This window comes from Bactrocera tryoni, chromosome 4 (genome assembly GCF_016617805.1).
Source record: "Bactrocera tryoni isolate S06 chromosome 4, CSIRO_BtryS06_freeze2, whole genome shotgun sequence".
In the NCBI taxonomy this organism is placed as follows: Eukaryota; Metazoa; Arthropoda; class Insecta; order Diptera; family Tephritidae; genus Bactrocera; species Bactrocera tryoni.
Window position 1 is genome coordinate 64,855,775 of NC_052502.1, and position 24,400 is coordinate 64,880,174.

Sequence of the window (24,400 nt, forward strand, 5' to 3'; positions counted from 1 at the left end):
TTAAGTGCGCTAACTTTTTTTAACGCATTTTCGCCACTTTTTTGTTGTAAACATATTCGGTTGTGCTTTGCGCCACAAAAAGCTTGTAAATAGCTAAATTCTGTTTATTTTTTTCATTTCTTACCAAAGCAATGAAGATGAATTGATCAGCAACATTATTATTTTTCATTTTGTGCTTTAAAAACCGTTAATTTCAATAAAATAAATCACATTCTTTCAATTTCAATCCCTGCTTGAAATTATGAAGAATAATCAAACAAAAAACGCCAACAACAATAACACCATTAATAATAACAATAACAACAACAATAAGAATCTAAATTACCTAAATAATATCAATAAGAAATTCAACAACAATAACAACAAAACAACAACAACGACAACAATCACTAATAGCAACAACGCAAAACTGCACAATAATAACAACAATAATAAAAATAATCAAAATAATAAGAAGAAGAATAGCAATAAGCGTACTCTACGATTGGGTCGTAATAAAATGGGCGGCCGCAAGGATGTGCGTCGCGGCCTCGAGCCACTCGAATTCGAGGAATGCATTGTGGATAGTCCAGAGTTTCGTGATAATTTGAATCGCCACGAAAAGGAACTGGATCACACTAGTCATCAAATCAAGCGTATCATTAAGGAGGTGAAAGATTTGATGAGTGCCGCTAAAGGTGAGTAAGAAGCGTTAAAAATATAAGTATAATGTTTGTATATTTCTTTACTTAATTAGTTTAAAATATGTTTTAATTTATTTTTATAATTATACATTTTATATTTAAGGTTTTTTATACATTTGAAATTTTTCTTTTTTTAAGTTTTTATTTAAGTTTTTTTTTTATACATTTAAATTTTATCTGCAATTTAAATTATTTAGATATTTTAATATGTTTAATCTTGTGGGATATATTTTTAAAAATATATTTTTTTGTTAATTTACATAACAATAATTTTAATTATGGGTACACAGCTTCAAAGATATTTATACCCTGAACAGGGTATATTAAGTTTGTCACGAAGTTTGTAACACCCAGAAGGAAGCGTCGGAGACCCTATAAAGTATATATATAAATGATCAGTACGTCGAGCTGAGTCGATTTAGCCATTTCCGTCTGTCCGTCTGTCTGTCTGTCTGTATATATACGAACTAGTCCCTCAGTTTTTAAGATATCGTGTTGAAATTTTGCAAACGTCATTTTCTCTTCAAGAAGCTGCTCATTCGTCGGAACGGCCGATATCGGACCACTATAACATATAGCTGCCATACAAACTGAACGATCGGAATCAAGTTCTTGTATGGAAAACTTTCACATTTGACAAGATATATTCATGAAATTTGGTATAGATTATTTTCTAAGGCAAAAATGTAATATCAGAAGAAATTGGGCAGATCGGCTCAATATAGCATATAGCTGCCATACAAACTGAACGATCGGAATCAAGTTCTTGTATGGAAAACTTTCACATTTGACAAGATATATTCATGAAATTTGGTATAGATTATTTTCTAAGGCAAAAATGTAATATCAGAAGAAATTGGGCAGATCGGCTCAATATAGCATATAGCTGCCATACAAACCGAGCGTTCGGAATGAAGGGCTTGTTTTGGAAAACTTTCGCATTTGACGTGGCATCTTCAAAAAAGTTGGCACAGGTTATTTTCTAAGATAATTATGTAATATACGAAGAAATTGTTCAGATCGGACCACTTTAGCATAGAGCTGCCATACAAACTGAAGGATATTATAGCTCAGTGCAACCGCAGTTAACGTTTTTTCTTGTTTCTGTGAAGTTTTATACTTATATAAAATAACTGCTTAAATAGTGTTTTATTTGCTGCACTATGCCACAAAGTACGCTGCTGCATACAACATAACCTCAAAATTAATTTCAACGCAGTAAAATCTTATAATTGACTAAATATAAGCAACCGGTATTCAAATAAATTTACTTAAGCTAACCGCAGAATAATGCTATTGAAACAAAAAAAAACAAGAAAAATAAACAACAACAACAACAGCAAAGTGTGCAGAAAAATAGCACTTTGGCATTAGTCACAAGTCGACTTTGTATGTATGTATGTAGGCAGTTACCTAAATGAACTTGCGAAATATTGAATTACGAAATCTTACACACCAAAGCAACAACCATAGAACATACATATGTACGTACGTATGTGTGTATATGCATATCAACACAACCACAGGCAAGTGGTTTAACAACAACTACAAGCGGTATTTACTTACTGCAACTGTGGTTAAATAACAACAACAAACACGCGGCGGTATTTACTTACTGCAACTGTTGTTGTTGTTCTTGTTGTTAATTATTTTCCTTTGCAGTGGACAGTGATTTCTTAGCTTGTCTTGTTGTTGTTTATTTTACTTTTGCATTTTCGCCCAAACAATTGTTTGCTTTTAGCATGCGAACCTCGTACAATTACAATTGGCGTGTTAAGCTACAATAACAAAAACAACAGCAACAAAGTATGTTGTATTTAAAAAACAGTTGGCACGTATCGCATGCAACAACTTTTGTTTGCAATGGGAACGCAGCAACAATAACCAATGCAACAAACTGTAAGCAAATACATACTTATGTATGTATATACTTATCTATGTACATATTCATATGTACTATATTTATAGTATATAATTATTTTCGGTGCACAAGTATATTATCTGTTTTTTGTCGCTCTTTCACTCCAAAGGTAATCCGCTTTAGGCATCACTCGAGTCTGTTTGTTGCTCGCCTGCAACAAGTGGTTGACTTTGAGAATTTAACTCAGCCGCGTTTGTTGTTGTATTGCTACTACCGTTGTGATAATTAAGCACAGCTGACGTTACAATAAGTGGCAGTGTCGCTACAACAGACACAATTGCCGCTGCACATTGCCTTCTTTACCTACAGACAAACATTAGGGTGATTCGAATATATCATTTTCAACTCTTACTTTCTCTAATTGATCTATCCTACTTGGGTTAAAAACAAGAAAAAACGTTAACTTCGGTTGCACCGAAGCTAAATACCCTTCACAGGTGCATTTCTGTTAGTAACTATGTGTTCAATTTGTATGGAAGCTATATGATATAGTCAACCGATCTGATCAATTTCTTCGCAGATTACATTTCTGTTATAAATTTGGTATATATTTCATGAATATATCTTGTCAAATGTGAAAGTTGTCCATACAAGAACTTGATTCCGATCGTTCAGTTTGTATGGCAGCTATATGCTATAGTTAACCGATCTGAAGAATTTCTTCGGAGATTACATTGTTGTCATTGAAAATAACATATACCAAATTTCGTGAATATATCCTGACAAATGTGAAAGCTTTCCATACAAGAATTTGATTCCGATCGTTCAGTTTGTATGGCAGCTATATGTTATAGTGGTCCGATATCGGCCGTTCCGACAAAAGAGCAGCTTCTTGAAGAGAGAATGGCGGTTGCAAAATTTCAAAAGGATATCTTAAAAACTGAGGGACTAGTATATATGCAGACAGACAGTCGGACAGACCGACAGACAGACGGACATGGCTAAATCGACTCAGCTCGACATACTGATCATTTATATATGTATATACTTTATAGGGTCTCCGACGATTCCTTCTGGGTGTTACAAACTTTGTGACAAACTTAATATACCCTGTTCAGGGTATAAAAAACGCTTAACAAACATGAGTTCTACTGCTCAAGTCTAAGGAGCCGCTTTTTTTATTTCGGTTTCTCATATATGTAATTAACATGATCAAATCTATTTTTTAACAAAATTGAATTCACATAATCTTTACTAATTTCCTAAGACAAAGTATTGATATATGTACATATTTACAGGATGAGTCGAGTAAAATGGTTTTTGAGAGTTTCTGAAACACCTTAATGTACATACCTCTGTATGTATGTAAGTTCATATGTATGTATATAGTCATGTATATTGAATGTTCGTGTGTCAGTTTGGAAATCCGCTTGGCGCACTTGTCTTTTACGCCCGTTGCACCTTGTACCAAGCAGTCGTCTCGTGTCCGCTTTCTGTGCGTCAGTTTTAGTTGTTTCTTATTTAAGTTGTAAACATATGTACATCTGCCCTTCAGACTAAGCTTGGTGATCTTTAGTGTTGCAAACTAAATAATAATAAATAAAATAATAATACTTACAGATGCTTACAATATACACACTAGGGTGGTGCTTAAAAATTTAACAATTTTTTCGCATTTCGCAACCGAAATAATTTATAAAAAGTTTCAAGTAATGCACATTTTAGGATGATTTTTAAAATTACTGACATTTTTTTCAGATTGTTAATAAAATGCTGCAAATTTTCAAATTAATTTTTGGTATTTAGTGTAGACATATTAGGGGTGTTACGCCGTTAGGCTTTTTATTTATTTTTATTTTTTGTAAATCCTTTTATTTGAAATAAGTTTTAAGTACTACCCTAATATACCTTAAGCGGCTCAGTATACCAGATAATGTAAGCGAGTTCTGCAGCAGCGGCGTAAAACTGTTACACTATATGAGTTATTTCGTTAAAATACTCAATTAATTGTAAAATATTTAAATTTTTTGTTAAACTTTTTGATGAAAATGTTCCTTACAGGATTTTTTTTTATTATTTTTCCAATAATTTTTTTCTAATTATTTTTTTTTTTTTCTAATATTTTTTTTTTTTTTTTATTTTCTAATATTTTTTTTTTTTTTTTTTCTAATATTTTTTATTTTTTTTTTAATTATTTTTTTTATTATTTTTAAATTTTTTTTATTACTTTTTTTTAATTTTTTTTTTTTCTAATCTTTTTTTTTCTAATATTTTTTTTCTAATAGATTTTTTTCCTAATTTTTAATTTTTCTTGCATATTATCATTACATTTTGTGCCACCCTAATGAACATTAAATGTTCATATACGCAACTGATAACAAATCCCAATTAAGGGACCGGACATTCTAGGTGCATGCCCTCAATTCGTAGTCCTTATTTCGTTTGCCATGGTCGTCATCAAAAGGGGGTCACTCATCCGCGGCTTGTTGTTCCTTTTCATTGGGGGTGTTTTTTTTACGTGGCGGGTCCCAAACCCAGCGCTCAAACCTATGTAGAGGATGTTTCGCTTTCTCACTTTAGCTCGCCTTCAAACGGATGTTCTTAGGCTGCCCAGAGGATACTTGGTCAAAGACCGGAAGTTGTGAGCTGCTTGAACCATGTGTAAAAGAATCGTTTCTGGCCACTCCCAAGTGAATGGCGATCAGAGTACTTTCCTCACTTGCGTGAACTACTACACATGACTCCATCCTCCGTTTGTCCTTTGTTTACATAGCATCAGCTGATTCTTTCTCTACTCCTCCTTTACGATGGTTTATCATACAGCGCGTCAGCCCGGTTTCCCTGACGATTGTCATTCCGCTAGTTCTTGCCCTGTGCCCTGTGTTGCTTTGTCGGGTGGGGGGTTGATATCTTCATGACATCACAGCTGTTTTTCCTAAGTACATAGTTAAAAGCAGGAACAGCTGGTGGACGACGAGCTAAGATATACATTGTTTCTGTTTCCAAGCAACGGTGCAAAACAAAATATAAATAAAAACTAAAATAAAAGTATATTTCGAATGAAAACAGAACCAAATTTGCAACTAGTTAGTTGTTATTATTTCGTGTAATGTATATAAGTATGTTTGAAAGTTTAAGTATAGAAATAAACTATATACTATAGAATATCGTAATTATCTCAATTACGCAAATTATTGGACAACAATGACATATACATATGTATGTACATATGTATGTAGCTGTCATACAAACTGTTCGATCAATCGCACGTCCTTGTATTGTAAACTTTTTTATTTGACGAAATATCTTCACAAAATTTGGTCCGAATCATTGCTTAAGGCAACGGTGCAATCTCTGAAGAAATGGTTCAAATCGGACCACTGTAGCATATACTAGCTGTCATATAAACTGATCGAAAAAAGTCTTGTCCTTGTAAGGAAAATCTTCTTATTTGAGAAGTAATTTTCGCAAAATTTGACATAGATTATTATCTAAGACATTGCTACAATCTTCGAAGAAATTGTTGAGGTCGGACAACTATAACATATAGCTGTCATACAAACAAACTGATCAAAGCCAAGTCCTTGTTTGTACTAATTGTTAATACGACGAGAAATCTTGTTCAAATTTGGCACAGATTATTCTCCGAGGCATCGCTACAATCTCCGAAAGAATTCTTGCGATCGAACAACTAACTAAATTGAGTGTGTGTGTGCGAATAACAAACTTAATTGCCCTTCAATTTACAGCTTACAAGCTCAACAAGCTCAATTAATTGACGCATTTGCCTATTCTGTAAGCATATTTACTGCTTTAAAATAAAAAAATATACATAAATCTTAATATTGAATTTTTTCTGGATTCAATAATTTACTTAGCACAAAAATATTTTATTTTATTTTTTATTTTTATTTCTTATTATAAATACTTGTACATACATATGTACATTCGCATGTATAACTTGTCACTTACCAGCTACACTGCCAGTCAGCAACGAGCGCTTCCGTTTGCTTACAACAACTACACATATTTACATGTTTACAGAATTCTTATTTGTGTTATTGTTATTGATAGATGCTGACTGACGCTGGCGGCATTCTGTTGTCCAACAGTTGCATGCAACGGTGCCAACGCTGAGCGGTCGACTGGTTGGCTGGCAGCAGCAGCTGTTGTTGTTGTTGTCTTGATGGTGGTTTTGTCGACTGTGTTAATTATTGTTTTCGTTGTAAAGTTGTTGCTGTGGTTGTAGCAAGTCGTTTGCCTGCAGGTGGACGCATACAAAACTAAAACTCTGTGTGTGTGTGTGTGTGAGTTGTACCTTTTGTTATTTAAATTCGAAAAATCGCAGCAAAATAATCGGTGTTTTTCGCTGCCTGGCGACAACTTGTTTTTCTAGTTATTGCCGTTTTGCTTTTGGTTTGATTCACTCATTCGTTTTTAATATTGGTGGGAAAATCCTAAATGATCGATTGTAGCGATTAAATAAACGGTTGTGGTGTAATGCAAGCAAAGGTAACAACAAATGTAAAGGTGTTTATGGCATAAATGCAACAACAGTGGAATGCAGCGAAACAAATTCGCCAAAGGTTGCCAACTTGATTTTGATTTTTCAGTTTGTATGACAGCTATGTATATAATATAGTGGTCCGATATTTGCGTTTCCCATAAATGAGCAGCTCCTTGGGTAGAAAATATAGTGCGATTTTTCAGAAACTAAGGAACTGGTTGTTTTTTAACGAAATGTTTCAAAAAATGGAGTCCAAGAATATCGATAATAATTTATTTCAAAAAGAAATTAAAATTTACCATTTTAATTAAATACTCTTTTTAACCGCCAAATATTTTTTAAAACTAATTCGTCGAAGTCATAATTTAAAGTAGCAATTAGCTTTAATAATGAAAATAAATACTCAAAATATTGATTTAAAATATGAAATTACAAATAATCGGAAAATTTCCATCGTAAAAAATTGCAAATAAAAATAAGAATTCTATGTATGTATCTAATTTAATTTTCATCAATAAAAAGTAATTCAAATTATTGAACATTTTTATAAAAAAAACGATAAGTTATCGATAAATTTTTATCAGAAATATTTATAAATTATCGATTAATTTGCATCCAAAAATAATAATAACAAAATATCTAGTAATTTTATTTACAAGTTATCGATTATTTTTTATGTGAAAATTTATAAATTATCGATTAATTCCCATAGGAAAATAATAATTACAACATATGGATTAATTTTTCGTTAAACAAATGTCATGAGAAAAAATAAAAAGTAACGCATTAATATACATATGTACATACACATATGTATATGTATGTATGTACAAAAAATTTATCTAATATTAAAGTTAGAAGTTATCAATAAATTTTGTTCGTAAAAATTTATAAATTATCGATTAATTTGAATCCAAAAATAATAATTACAAAATATTTAGTAATTTTATGTACAAGTTATCGATAAATTTTTATCAGAAAAATTTATAAATTATCAATTAATTCCCATAGAAAAGTAATAAATACAACATATCGATTAATTTTTCGTAAAAAAAAAATCATGAGAAAAAATAAATATAATAATTTATAGGAAAAATTTATAAATTATCGATTTTTTTGTGAAAATTTATAAATTATCGATTAATTCCCATAGAAAAATAATAATTACAACATATCGATTAATTTTTCATTGAAAAAATTGCATGAGAAAAAATAAAAAGTAACGCATTAATATAAAATTAATCTAATATTAAACTGAAAGTTCCAAACCAAAAGATTATAAACTCTTTTTGTATATTCAGTTTGCGTGCTGGAAAGCATGCATACATACATACATACAAATATTCAGCATTCGTCTCAATGGAATTTGCGCCAGTGAAATTCCCCAGAGAACACCAGCCCAGCCTTGCAGCGGGTCGACGCAGGCATTCAATGTGAGGGTGCGAACGACGAGCAACAAGTGTTGCCGACCCATGGCATGCAACCAATAACAGAAAATTAATGCCAAGCACAAGCGATAAAGCCAAGCAAACATATGCTTGTGTGTGAGTGTGTGTTTGTATGTAAGTTTGCCTGCCAAAGGCGAATGAACAAATTATAAACGCATCGAATGTCATTTAACGCGCTCATAAATACTGACTGCTTTTCGTATGTGTATTCCAACTAAGTATTTTATCAAATACAAAAACAAATACAAACATATACATACATACATACATATGTACATACATACATATGTACATACATATGTGCATATAAAGAAATGTATATTATTCAGTCGGCGGCTACATTAGCAGCAATGAAATAAAATTTAATAGAGTGAAATGTGAAACTGTGCAGTTACAGTACAAACAACAACAACAATAATAATAACAACAATTGCATTTCATATACATATGTATAAATTTATTGATTATCGTTTCGGTTGCTTGGCAGAATCGATTCGTCGCGTTTTGAAGGCGAAGGCGAAGGCAAAGACGTCAATAGATAAATTCTAACGGGCACTTAAATACACTCACATACCTATGTACCTTCATACTCAAATACACATAAATACTTATTGTACATATGTATGTAAGTGTTTATTTACAGACGTTCACTTGCAACAACCTAATAAATTAAGTAAATCTATGCGTTTGTATGTACATACATATGTATGTGTGTCCATATCAATACATCTAAATACATATCTACCTATTTAAACACGCGTTTGTTTATTCATTTGCACACTAGCTATTGAATTAATTTTTTCATTTGTTTTCCACCCTTCACGCCCGTCCGTCTATGCACCACTTTCATACCCAATCCCTTGCATGCCAACACGTCTTTATGTCGAGTCGACGCATTTGTGGTCTTATCAACCGCAAAATTGCTCACTTTGTTTTTAATCAGACACACATACATATGTATGTATATTTATTTTCTTACATAGATACAAACATATGTATGTATGTACTTATTATATGAAAATATATGTATGTACATATACATATAAATACATATGTACATATGTCTATAGTATATAAATTTGTGTTTGTTCTGACTTTTCTCCAACACTTTTTTAGTTGTTAGAACTAATCTCAATTGCTCAAGGCGCTTACTAATTGTGTCGCGTTAAAAATTATCTGCGCACAGTGGGCTATGATGCATTAAAAAGTAAATTTTTTTTTTAACAATTTTGATAAGATTTTACTAAATATTTGAAACAGTCTATGTGTACGTGTTGCGATAAAAATTATCTGCGTACAGTGGGCTTTGATACATTAAAAAAGTATTTTTTTTTAACAATACGTTTGAAAATTCACTAAATTTTTTAAACTAAAATTTTGTAAGCGCTGCGATAAAAATTATCTGCGCACAGTGGGCTATGATGCATTAAAAAGTGAATTTTTTTTAACATAACATTGATAAAAATTTACTTAACATTTGAAACAGTCTATGTGTACGTGTTGCGATAAAAATTATCTGCGCACAGTGGGCTATGATACGTGAAAAAGAGAACAAATTTTAACAATATTAATGAAAGTTCACTCAATATTTTAAATTATGAATTTTTTACGTATTGACTTAAAAAGTACTTGCGAACAGTGGGCTATGATGTATGAAAAACTGAAAAATTTTTAACAATATTAATAAAAAATCAACAAAATTTTTATAATAATGTATTCCTTAATTACATATACATAATGGCAAGAACTTAGAAAAATACTTTTTAAAAATACATTCTAAAGTTTCTTAGCTAATTTAAAAAAATCGTATATTGAAAATAATGTACATACATACATACCTTGGAAATAATAACACGAATCTACAAAAAATATATTTGTCTACTATTTTTTAAATATTTTTACCATTTTAATAAAGAAAAACTATTGAACAAACTTTTAATTACTAGAAAATTACTTAAGTCGATTTATGTGATTTTAAACTGCGTAATATTTGAAAATTTTAAAAATTGAATTAAATAACAAAAAAAAATTTTATTAAATAAACATGCCTTTTCAACAAAAAAAAAATTTTAAATCATTTTTCAAAAGCACATTAACTCTAAAAGCGCTTAAGTCGATTGATACTAATTTAAAAAAAATTGTTAATTGTTTTGAAAATTTAATAAAAAAACAATAAAAGTAAGTTTACACCAAGTTTTGTGAAAGAAAATCTGTTTTTGAAAGATAACTATAAAAACCCAAAAACTTCAATATTTGAATTTTTCACTTAAATTTTAAAAAAATATTTTTATTATTAAATAAACATGCCTTTTCAACAAAAGAAAGTTTTAAATAATTTTTCAACAGTACATTAACTATAAAAGCGCTTAAGTCGATTGATACTAATTTTAAAAAAAATTGTTAATTGTTTTGAAAATTTAATTAAAAAACAATAAAAGTAAGTTTACACCAAGTTTTGTGAAAGCAAATCTGTTTTTGAAAGATAACTATAAAAACCCAAAAACTTCAATATTTGAATTTTTCACTTAAATTTTGAGGTTATGTGAAGAAGTTGTGGAACTTTTCATTACAAGTAACTTGTACACACATATAACTTGTTTTCTGTAGTACTCGTAATTTTACTGAAAAATGAGTTAAACCATTTTTAACCTTTAAAAAATTACCCACGCCTCTCCCCTTTTTCTTAATGACCTCAGATGACCGTAAATTATTTTTCCTGCATTTTTTATCTTTTGTTTTCAGTGAGTTTCGTCCTACTGTGTTTATTTTGGTTTAAAAAATTAGCTATCCTGTTAAAATTTTAAGTCTTTTCTCCTCGCGACCTGTTTTAAGCAAATCTAATATAAGGTCATACGAATTTCAACCGTATACTTATACATATGTATTTAATTTATTATTTTTTATTTAGAAAGTTGTTAATAAAGACGTAAGTTTTCTGGAAAAAATTATCTCAACTTAAGTTCTTATCATAAGCCCCAACTTCTAAGTCAAACCAACCAATTCCAGTAGTATTTACTGCCTTACCAATTTCGCCTCCACCCCACTCACCACCCCTTATTAATGCCGGAAAGTCAAGTACACACTCAAACACTTTATTTGGTTAAACACTTGTCACACGCAATAAATAACTGTGCTTATAAGGTATTCAGCTATCAGGTTCTGTGCGATCGATCGATTTTTCGTTGACAGAGTTTAAGTGGGCAGAGGAAAAATGGGCTTTCTACATTCTCTACAGCTTAATACCTTAGAATTGTTGAATGTTTGATTAAATTTTTGTACATACATATAATATATAAGTATATGTATGTAAGTATATGTTATATCAGTATATAGATAGCGGTAAATGCATTCGTAGTAGTCAGTATCAATGTTTTTTATTCTCAACTCCTAAGTGTCACCACTGTAGTCATTTATTTCGTGTTCGTTTGGAAATATCTACCTTAAAAAATGGAGTATAACAATTGTAGGACTAGACAATATAATTATGGGATATCAATATAATCTAAGTAAAATAAAAATAACACAGAATTGAAACAATATATACACAAATATTTCGACGATCTAAAATGTTTCTATAATAGATCATAAAAGTATTTATGAAACTAACGGCAAAAAATAAATAAAAAAAAACAAGGAAAAATGTTAATTTCGGTTGCACCCTCCAAAAATCAAATACAAGCTTCCATTCAAAGGTTTGTTTTTTGATCGGTCGGTCAGTATGTCAGCTACATGCTATGGTGGTCCGATCGAATGTTATGGCTATGCTTTAACACATTCCTGAATTAATTTCGATGAATGGTGCTGACAGTTCTTGGCCGGAGAAAATCTGGGTCCCGACTGTCCTGGGAACGGGGGCCAACAGATCATCTACGGCAGTGAGTTCCTGTTGGTCATTAGCCTGTTTAGTTGGCAGGTGATTTTCGCTACCTTTCAACCGACGTGCTGGATGTGTACCCAAACAGTTAATCTTGGGTATGGTCTTACGCCTCGGTGCTTTTTGTGGCTTTAGAATCTCCCTAGTCGTTTGCATACTTATTTCGAGAGCTACTTATATGCTTATTTAACAGTTTTTTTGTACCGAGCTGGTGAAGCCATGCCTCATATCCAATTAAATACGTTTCGTCTGATATTTCTAGTTTAAGTATTTATAAAATAAACCTTGGTGCTGCTCCTAACGGAACCGCTATCTGTCGTTATCTTCTCTAGTCTGGTACAACAGTTTGCTATTATTAAGATAGCGTCGCACCGCAGTCTTGAGATAATTGCGAATTCTAAAGGTTTTTTGATATTAAATGATTCACGTGACGTGGCGAATCGATTTTCATGTCATGTCCGCCTGTTTGTCTCTCTTTATACACGCGAACTAGTTTCTTAGTTTTTGTGATATTGGTCTAAAATTTCGCATACGTGCTTTTTTCATCAAGAAGCTGCTCATTTTACGGAACCGCCGAAATCGGACTACTTTATCATACTATATGTAGCTCTCATACAAACTGAACGATCGCTAACAAGTTCTTGTATGAAAAACTTTTTCACTTGACTAGATATCTTGAAGAAATTTGGTAGAGATCATTATCCATGGCGTTGTTACGATCTCCGTAGAAATGGTGTAGATCGGACTACTATATCATATAACCTGCCATATAAACTGAACGAACGGCATCAAGTTTTTGTGTGGAAAACTGTTTTATTTCTCAAGTTATCTTCACGAAATTCGGCATATATTATTATCAATGGTAACGCTACAATCTCCTCAGAAATTGCTCAGATCGGACTATTATAACACATACTTAGCTGCTATACAAATTGAAATGAATCAAAATCAGAGTAAATATTATGTTCTTTTACAAAGTGCTTTCCAAAGTAAACAGGACTTAAAAAAAACGGAACAAATGGTTTTTTCGGCAAAATCAATTTATTTTATTCAAAATAGTCTCCTTCTATACAGCTTTTTGCACAGTCCAAAAGCATGTCGAACGAGTGTTTTAGCTCGTTGGCCGGTATGGCCGCTAGTATGCCGGTACAAGCCTTTTGAATGGGCTCTACGTCTGCATAACGCTTTCCTTTCATGGGCAAATGCTTTTTTTTCGAAAAGGAAGAAGTCGCACGGTGCCATATCAGGTGAGTTCGGTTAATGGTTAAAATGTGATTTTTGGTCAAATAATCGTCCATCGAATGTTGGATTCTGAGCAATTTTTGGTCGTCAGTCAATTTGTGCGGAACAAACCGTGCACACACCTTTCATAAGCCCAAATGTTCGGTCAAAATGCTATAAATCTATGTTTTGGAGATGTTCCATTCCATTTCCATGAATTTCAATGATGATTTCGGCTGATTTTTGATGAATTCACGCACAGTTTCGATGGAAATCCCGGTGATCACGGATTTTGATTCCCACATGTTGAACGTCATTTATGTCCTCACGACCACTTTGAAAACGTTGAAACCACTCGCTCACTCTGCTACGGCATACCCAATCATCGCCATAGACTTGTTTCATCAGTTCAAACGTTTCGGTAAAAGTTTTACCAATTTTAAAACAAAATTTAATGTTGGCTCTTTGTTCAAAGCACATTTGCGCACCGATAACTAAAACATACTGACACTTAAAACGCAATAACTTCACTGCCAATCAATGAAATTCTCACTGGACAGTCGATAAAGATAGCGGATTCTAACGCACCAGTCGATATATAGATGGCGCCACCAGGGGGCGCTGGATACAAAAAGTCCTGTTTACTTTGGAAAGCACCTTGTATGCTATAAAGGCACCACTGAATGGTGTTATAGCTTCAGTAAAATTTTTTTTGTTCTTATTTTTTAATTAATATAAAAATTTTTTAGTCTATATTTATTATTATTTTTTTCTTACGAAAATATACAATGTGAAAAAAGTATAATTTATTTTCATATAGCAAAGCGAAAATATTAAAAAATGCTGCTTGCCGATTTTACTTCATTACAACATATACACATTATTATGTATGTATGCATATACATACATATGTACGTACCTTACCAGTCATTCGCAAGTCGTTTTCATTTTCATTTACCGCTTCAAAACAGGTTTAAGGTCATGAGATTAACATTTAAGAAAACGTAAATACATACACACACATACATACATGCCATATACATATATTGTATTTACATATGTACATACTTATGTACATACATACATATATATGTATATACTTTGCTTGATAAATACTCAATACGCGGCACACCTGTATGCTCTTATAGGCACACACATACAAACACGCATCGAATTATACACACTGTACTTAAGCAAGTCAATACAACAACAGCAACAATCGCTTTGTGCGCATGATTTGGAGAATTAATTGCAAATAAAACTTACTAAATGCGTTATATTATCGGTTGTACCTTGGCTTTTAGTATATTACCCGTTGACTCGCTGATTAAACACACACACATGCAAACAAGTGCTTCATGGAGCAAACAAATAAATAACGCAGATAAAAATAATACGGCAAAAAAGCGTAAGTAAAACCAGATAATATGTAAACAGCAGCTACAGAGTAAACAGCAAAGGGCAGAGGAAGATATGGCGTCGGCAACAACAAGTGTGAAATTGGCGAGCAAATGCGGCAGAGCCATTAGTTTGTAATATTTATAAAGCCACTCATATGCGGCTATCAAAGGCAAACACTGTGACACACAAATATATGTGTGTATGTGTGTACATAAAGTCGTTGCGTTGATAAAAAGGGCGTACGAAGCTGCTGTGTGCTTGCTATTGTTGTTTTTCACGGCTGATAACCGATTTCTCCACAATACACTGACTCACAACAACTTTTACCCTGTTTCGCATTTTTTGTTGCTTTTTTTTGTTTTGCTACAACAAACACTACAAATTATTACTGCCAGTTGAAAGCTTGCGGAAAATTTATAATCGATAGTTTTTCACATCCGATTGCGAATTTTAGTCAAACACATACATATGGATGGGTGTGTGTGTGGCCATTTTTATGATGACTATCCGTTGTGGAAAATTACGGCAATTATTTTGACAGTGTGTGTAAAATGAGTTTGGGTGCGAAAAAGTATTGTTTAGCATATAAAAATCGATGTTATATGCTGCCTAACGATTCAAGTCCTTTAAAAGAAGTATAGGAAGAAGTACTTCTTTAAAAGAAGTTTAAAAAGAAGTACTTCTTTAAAAGAAGTATAAGAAGAAGTACTTCTTTCAAAGGCCACCTTTATTATTCATAATCATACCCTGAACAGGCTGTGTTATCTTTGCCAACAACGCTTGTAACACTGTTCACGAAAATACCAATATTTCTCTTGTTTAGAAATATTATTGGATACTATGAATATGAGAAACTGTGCCCAAAAAATAAGGTGACATTGTATTTATTTTGAAAATTCTTTATTTATTCTTCCAAATCAATTTCATTCCCTTCAAAGTAATCCTCTCCCGATACAATGCATTTATGCCAACGGATTTTCCAATCTTCGAAACACTGGTTGTAGTTACTTTCCGGGATGGCCCTCAGTTCCGTCTTCGCTGCGGCTTGAATCTCCTCTCTCGTATAAAAAACGGTGTCCCCGGAGCGGTCTTTTGAGCTTGGTGAACAGCCAGAAGTCGCACGGAGCAGATCTGGTGAATACGGTGGTTGCGGAACAATATGGGTTGAGTTTTTGGCGAAATGATCACGAATTACGAGGGCAGTATGGGATGGTGAATTGTCTTTCTACAATTCCGGCCTTTTTAGGCGGATAGCGTTACGCAAACGACGCATAACGTTCAAATAATATTCCTTGTTGACTGTTTGACCGGTTGGAAGGAATTCATAATGCACAACACCACGATAATCGAAGAAAACAGTCAATATGACCTTGATTTTTGAGCGACTTTGGCGCGATTTTTTTGGTCTCGGCTCTCTTTTGGCACGATATTCGCTCGATTGATCGGTTGTTTCGGGGTCGTAAGCATAGATCCAAATCTCATCGCCAGTTATAATGCGTTTCATGACACCCGGGTAGTCGGAAAGCATCGTTTCACACACTTCAACGCGACGCGTTTTTTCCAAAAAATTCAATGTTTTCGGTACCAGTCGAGATTTGACGCGCTTAAGGCCCAAAACATCCTTCAAAATGGTATTGGCTGAGCCTTTCGATATGCCAACTTCATCAGCAAGGTCTCTAATTGTTAATCGACGGTTTTTCAACACCAAATCTTTGATTTGTTGAACGTGAGCTTCGTCGGTTGAGGTTGATGGTCGCCCTGGACGCTCTTCGTCTTCGACACGTTCACAGCCGGCTTGGAACTCACTATACCACTTGTAAACATTTTTTTTTAGACATAGCCTCATCACCAAAGGCTTTCTGCACCATCCTCAACGTATCCGCAGCAGAAAATTGATTCCGTAAACAAAATTTAATGCAAATTCTTTGCTCAACAAATTTCGACATCGCAAAAAACGAAAAACTCACTTTTAGCAGCTCACGAAACGACACATATCTCAAACACTAATGAATATTTTGACATGGAATTTGACATAAATGTGACTGAAAGTACTACCAACCTAAAAAAAAAAAAATAATTCTCCAAATCCTTCGACACGCGCAGTTTAAATTCAAATGTCACCTTATTTTTTGGGCACAGTAGTACATTGCCTATCCCAAAGCCACGTTTTGGTAATATTTACGGCGTTATTTATGTTTCAGATTGTTATCCCGCATTAAAATATCTCCTTATCCTCGTTCGAGTTCGATTACATCCCGACATGAAAGATGTGAGTCCTCCAGAACACCAATATAATCTGTGGCACGCATTAAACCATCGATCTGCCGAAGTACACCCAACACATTTCCGGGAAAACATCTCAAAGGCTTCAGTGATGCAGCTCCAAATCTCTTTAATTGGCATATGTTGCTATCCTTTGCACCAACCGGTTTGTCAGCCCTTATCCATGAGAGCCCATCTGATCCCATTCAATTAACCTTGGTTTTATCGAACCAATTAACTGGGCGAAATGTTAATATTTTTAGCGAACTATAAGCGAGCCTTACAGTGCCATCAATTTCATCATCGTTCATGCCTTGAGCACATTATTTTTCAGGCATCTTTATACTCCTTGTTACTGAAACTCCATGAACCTCTCTAATGACTATTATTTTCCACAGCGGTATTTTTATTGCTCCTACAACAATAAAGCGCCTAGTGACAATTCGTGCAACCTTTGAGGAAACTTATGCGGATTGCCTCTACTCTTTCATGCCACTATTAAATTATTATTATTTTTGTTATTGAAAAATCTAAGAGAAATTTTATGATCAGCAAGACGAGCTGAGCCATGTTCGTCTGTTTGTATATACGCGAAATAGTCCCTTAGGTTTTGGCATACAAATTGGACGACCAAACTCAATTTCTTGTATGGAAATGTTCTTTCCGAAATTTGGCACCGATTATTGTCTAAAGTAACAATGGAATGCCGTATTAGTTACAGGCTAGAAGAGTGCAAAGTTCTTACATCATATAGGGTTTGTCCGGAAAGATCTTCCGCCACGACTGTACTTCGGAGCTTGCGCGCATCGACTGGATTCTGTGTGAAAATCGGTAAATCTGCGACGAAGACGTTTGATTTAATCAAGCAGGCTTACCCAAATGTTGCTTTAGCAAGAAGTGGCGTGTTTCGGTGACACCATGGCTTTTTGGAGGGCCGGGAAGGGATAGCTAATAAATGAGCAAATCCAAAGTGAAAACGATGTTCATTGTTTGTTTTGACATCAAAGGCATCGTCCACCATGAATTTGTTCTCCCTGGACAACCCGTCAAAGCCAAGTTTTACGGAGAAGTCCACAAGTGACTCAAACGAAGTGTCAATCGGGTCCGACAAGATATTGCAGCTGATTGGAAGTTGCACAACGACAACGCCCCGGCTCACACCGACTTTCTAGTGAACAGCTACCTAACCAAGGCCAGTATCCCAACGCTTCCGCAACCGCCCTACAGCCCAGATGTGCCCCCAGAACTTTTTTGTTTCCTTGCCTGAAAAGGCCGACGAAAGGGGATCCAAGCAGCATGCACCTCGGCTCTCAGGGCTACTCCGGAGAATGCCTTCCGTGACGCCTTCAATGCTTGGAAATCGCGCTAGCAGCGCTACATCGATGCAGAAGGAGCCTATTTGGAAAGTTTTTAAAGAATTGTAACTATTGGTTCAATAAATTTTTTTAAATCGACTCAGTCCTATTACTTTCGGGACAAAGCCTGTAGCTTATGTGGACCATTTATAAACTCCAAAATGAATAAAATTGTGCATAAAAAGTGTAGTTAGCGCTCAGATACCACAGATCTCATGGTAACGATCAGAGATCTTATGGCTCTAGTGTGAATTGCATTGAATATATTCCGAGCTCCGACTGTGTTAACTAAAAAAATATCAATACCTTTGAATCTCACGCTTCTTTCTTTATTGTCGCAGACACCGTTTACGCGGCTATAGCCGTCCGAGGCTTGAATAGTTTCATTGGGTGTGTTATTTTTACGTGGCGGGTCCCAAACCCAGCGCACAATTTCTCATTATACAACATCGCCTTCAAGCCGATGTTTTTTGGCTACCCAGAGTATACTTGGTTTAAGGCCGAAAGTCGTGAGCTGCTTAAGCGATGCGATTCTTTGAATTTCTGGCCACTCCCAAGTGAGTGGCGCTCAGACAAATTTTTGTTTTATCAAACGCCGTTATATTTTGGTGTTAGATCTCGGTTGGTTAAATTTCAAATATTACGCACTTCCATGCAAATTAAATTTTTGCCACCAAAATTGGCGCATTGTCAAAAATGTGTGCTCTTTTTGTCAGCGCCGGTAATTGTAATCTGTTTTGGCGACGTTTTAATGAGTCTGGCAACTTTTACGTTTTTCATTTACCAATTTTTCGTTAAGCTATGTATGTACATATATGCGGCGATCCACACATTTTGTGGCGTTTTTGCATTTCCGAAATGTTAAATGACCAAACGCAACCAATTGACCGACTAATTCAAGGTTCGCCGAAAATTCAAAACGCCACTACAACAAAAATTTAATGCTTCTAAATTTGAAATTGACGCTAAAACAGTTAAGCAAAAAGTGGTAATGAATCATAGCTCGTTAATGACTCGTCAGCGGCCGAGCGCACATGCTGCGCAGCGAGTTGACTGGACACGGCGTCGGCCGAAACAAGTTTGAGACAGCGAGTAAGCCGTAGGTGCGTATGTGTGTGCGGCAGTCGGTAGTGTTTTTTGTTTTTTTTTTTTCTCTAAACTTCAACGAGTTCCAGTGCAGGCTTGTATTGCTTCGCTCAACTGCCGTAGGGTGTACCTGCCCAGCGCTGCAACGAAAGATCGCTTACCAAAATGAACACGCTGACAAACCGCGCAGCAAACGAAAAATATCTGACAAAGAAACAAACAAAAGCAATTTTTTTCGAAAAAAGATAAAAATAAATAAATAGCCATATAAAGAAGAATGCGCAAACATTAGCATTAGCATGCCAGAACCGGATTTTCTAGCGCTGTAAAATGCTGAACGCACTTGTGCTGCGCGCTGATCGATCGCTGTCTTATGAGTTCGATGTTTGGATTATCGCTGACGTTTAGTTGTTGCTGTTGTTGACGTTATTGTAGCATAGCCGCCTCGACTTGAGCTATTTGTTTTTGCATTATGTTGTCATTTAGTTCCATATTTTTCTATCTGTTTACTTTTTTGTTTGGCTGACATATTTATTTCCATATTTACTTTTATTTGTGAGATCAGGCGTCGTTGCTGCTAATCAGCTTCATTACCACACGTACGACGCGCTCCGTTCATGCTACGCTCGTGATTAGCCGTTAAGCCAGACGCGGCGCTCACTCATGTGTGTTATCGCTCGCTGGTAGGCCAAGAATAACCTCGCCATATTTCACATTAACAAACGCATGAGCAGATAAGCGCGTAGCGGAATGCTTGAGGAGACCGTTTTTTGCTTCTACTGTATGGTGTTCATTGATGATCAGCCAATGGCTAGCCATAAATAGCTGCTAATCTTTAGTTGCTTAAAATTGGAAAGAAATTGTATGTTTTTTTATGTACATACATATGTATGTATATAAAATAAAAAACTCAACCGAAAATGTGCATTTAACAGTTGCGCGTTTGACGGTTATATTTCCGTTATCAAATGTGGGTTTAGCGCGTTTGTATGACAGCTATATGCTATAGTGATTCGATCTGAACAATTTCCTCGGAGATTGCGGCGTTGACTTGAACAATAATCTATATTCATGAAGATATCTCGTCAAATGAAAAAGTTTTCATACAAGCACTTAACTCTGATCGTTCAGTTTATATGAAAGCTATATGCTGTAGTGTTGATATCTCAAAAACTGAGAGGCTAGTTCGAGTATACACAAGCAGATGGACAGCCAGACGCCCAGACCGCCAGACCAGCGGTTATGGCTAAATCAGCTTAGCTAGTCATGCTGATCATTTATATAAGTATACAAATATACAGGGTCCAATTAAAAAAGCCATAACTTCGGTTTGGAAAATTATTTTTATTTATTTTAAAGTACAAAATGTGTGCAAATAATCCTAAACAACTTTTCCTCGATATGACCACCGTTTGCCTTAACTATGGCCTTGAGACGGTCTAAAAACGAATCGCAAGCTGCCCGAATGTGACTTGCCGGTATTTTGGCTCACTCACGGACAATGGCTTTCTTCAGCATCTCGAGACTGGTGTATTTTTTACTTCGGACCTTGCTCTCCAAAATGGTGCAGAGAGAATAATCCATTGGATTCGCATCTGGTGAATTCGAGAGCCATTGTGTGGTCGTAATGAAGTTCAGAACGTTATTTTTCAGCCATTCTTGGTTCACTCGCGCTTTGTGAGACTGTGCTGAGTCTTGTTTAAACGTCCATGGTTTGCGACCGAAACGCTTCCTCCAGAACACTTTCCCGATAATATGTCGCATTTACTTTGACAGCTAAATATAAAGCAATCACACTATTTCGTTTGAATTCCATCGGTGATCACTTTTTTTGCGTTCACTTTTAGCAAAACGCTTTTGTAGACTTGTGAACAATACTCCGAACTGTCATTCAGCAAATTTATAAACAGCTGATTCCAGTGCGACAGCTGCGCTAACGGTCTGAAGTTGGTTACACTTCGACCGGACCCTGTACATATATTTCATTGAATCTCCGACATTTCTGGCTAGGTGTTACAATTTTCGTGGCAAATTTATTACACCCTGTTATATTAAAAATTAATTTAGCATTTCAAACGAAAAATTCCCAAGACGTTTTTTAGGTGGAATTAGAACCAATATTTTTTTTTATTTTTGAAGCTCCTTTTATTAATCTTCTCTAATGAAAGCAGAAAGAGTTACCTTGGAGTTGAGTATTCTAACTGTAACTATAACTGTTAACTTACACCGTAACTGGGAAGCGTGACTTCTGCTACTTCTATACTTCAACACACTTCGCGACTTACATTTGTGTTGTGAGCCCACAATTTCGAGGACTTAGAAATTTTAAGTCGTCTCTGGACAGCTAATTGAGGTTTGCCATTACTTACCGAGAGGGGACCATTATGAGCACAAACTTCTTGATAAAAGCGCGAATCGGGACAGAATACGATCTCTGCGCGGTAATCGTGCTCAGCTTTGTAGAAGGTTTGGCAGCTTTTTACACCTACCCGGTAATGTGTTGATTGAAATAGTTTATGAATAGCACATGATACCGTGGATCTTGCGAAATATGTTAGTTGATTGTACTCTGCGCCTTCATAGAGTTTTCCTGTCATTCTAGCCCATATTTCAGCTTTGAAAAAGGTATTAATTGAAATAGTTCATCTAGATTCCGAAGATCTTGATAGATAAATCCAATTTACTCTGCGCCTTCATAGAGTTATATTTTCTTTCAAGCTCATCTTTCGTCTTAGAACAAAAGTCTGCAGATAGAGTTCACTGAAGGTGCAGTCATTAAGCGCTCTTTTTAGAGTTTTTTTTTGTGTTGCCATAGCGTGCTACTGTCCTTCCAGCTCACCTTTCATCTTAGAACGAGGTGTTGATTGAAATAGCTCATCTAGGATCCGAGGGTCTTGAGTGATAAATCCATTCTAGTGTGTACTTCATAGAGTTATACTTTCTTTCTAGCTCACTTTTAGTTTTAGAACGTGGGTCTGCATATTTTTTTTTTTTTTTGCGGGCGAGGGGGTGGAAAATGCCTTCCGCATCGTCGGTGCTGTCGTCATAGCAGCGGTATGTGCCACTTGCAGGTCACTAAAAACCCCCCCTCTAAGGAACCGTCGCCCACCCTGGGACCGCGTTTGCATTACTTCAGGGTGGCGTTCCATTTTTCTCATTGAGAGATTTACATCTGCGCACCTGCGTCCAGGTCCCGCTTTTTGCTGCGTAGCAAGAGTGCAGCGAATTTCTTGATGATGCCCCAGTTTTCTTCACTTTCCAACATAACGCTGACTAAATTGTCCGCGTTTATTGGGCCAACCAGGTCCTCTACTGGCGGTGCGTTCTCCTTGCCAGCGCGCACATTCGAAGAATGTATGTTCAGCGTCGTCTTCTGTCGCGTCGTTATATAGGCATGACGGCTCTTCGACTTTTCCCATTCTGTGGAGGTACTTTTGGAAGTACCCGTGACCGGATAACAGCTGGGTTGTGTAAAAATCCCCCTCTCCGAATTTTCGGCCTGTCCATGAGTCTAGATCTTTTATAAGCCTGGCCGTCCATCTGCCGCGACTTTCGGTTTCCCATCTTTGTTGCCATGTTATTAGTGTTTCTTTCTTTATTTGTTCTATTGCGCTTTTGTTGTTATCGGATGACTGCTTTAGCTCCCACAGCTTTTTCCTTTCGTCTGCATATAGAGTTCACTGAAGGTGCAGGCATTAAAAGCTTGTTTTAGATTTTAGTTTTCTTGCCACAGAGTTCTGCTATCTTTCGAGCTCACCTTTCGTCTTAGAACGAGGGCTACAAATAAAGTTAATTGTAGTGGGAGGTATTAGCAGCTCTGTTTTGATTTTAATATATTTCAGTTGTTAAACTACCCAGCAGTCATAATTCTGTGGGTTAAGTGAGATGATTACGCCCCAATCTAGAGCCATTGGTAGTTGTACGTAAATCGAATATAAATTAGAGCAATGCTTGTTATTGCAACCGCATTCCCACAAAACGATTACGTAAACGATTTTAATAGAGATCTCGAATCAGAAGACTTGCTTATCGCGAAAATTGGTTCAAAACCAAAATCACTTCACCAAAATAGGTCTGACATTTTCTGTATATTGTGATGTATGTATTTATAACATTCTTTTCTATTGCCATTTTTAGTCTTCTAAATTTCTTTGCGCGAATTGGCGCAGTGCCATATTCTCATTGAAGTTTCTGTGAAGTTTATGTTTACACTATTTTTAGATTTGCGTTGTATAAAATAGCTCTGGAGTGTATACTTTGAAGAGCAAATGTAAAATTGTTGTGCAAAAATAGATCAAAGCAGAAGTGTAAAAAACTTAAGTGCTAGCCGATAGTATTGCTTAATTCGGATTCGAAAGTTTGACAGAATTTAGTGGAGTTCCACAATTGCCTTGGTTGCCGCTCTTTACTAGGATTTCCTACTTAAAGAGCCTTTCAAAGGTTTGTAGCGCTTTGCATTCTTCTTCTTTACGCGCTTTGTCAACTTTATATATTTTATTTCTCCAATTTTCTAGCCTCAAACCTACAGAAATGTTGCCTTCTTGGGACTCAAAGTCATTTTCATGTTAGAAATTCGAATTTTTTTCTGCCTTCAACTAGGCGTTAGTGGTTTCTTTGTTATGAATCAAGCCTGCTTGAATGGTACTTAATTTGTTAATAGTTGGCGTTGTTTCTTCAAGTTAACGCTAGTTTCTCATCCACG

General features: G+C 35.1%; 1 protein-coding gene across 3 annotated transcripts in view; it reads left to right on the forward strand.

Annotated features, from left to right (window-relative positions):
- Positions 1-24,400, forward strand: part of LOC120773544 (rho GTPase-activating protein 26) — a 204,115-nt gene that overhangs the window by 5,403 nt on the left and 174,312 nt on the right. For 2 of the 3 annotated variants that reach the window (XM_040102504.1, XM_040102506.1), the window contains exon 1: positions 35-677. In XM_040102504.1, the coding sequence (XP_039958438.1) occupies positions 242-677 (436 nt within the window). In that variant the 5' untranslated portion in view covers positions 35-241. Of the gene's footprint in view, positions 1-34; positions 678-24,400 lie in introns of those variants that run through there. The other variant, XM_040102505.1, reaches the window with a different exon arrangement.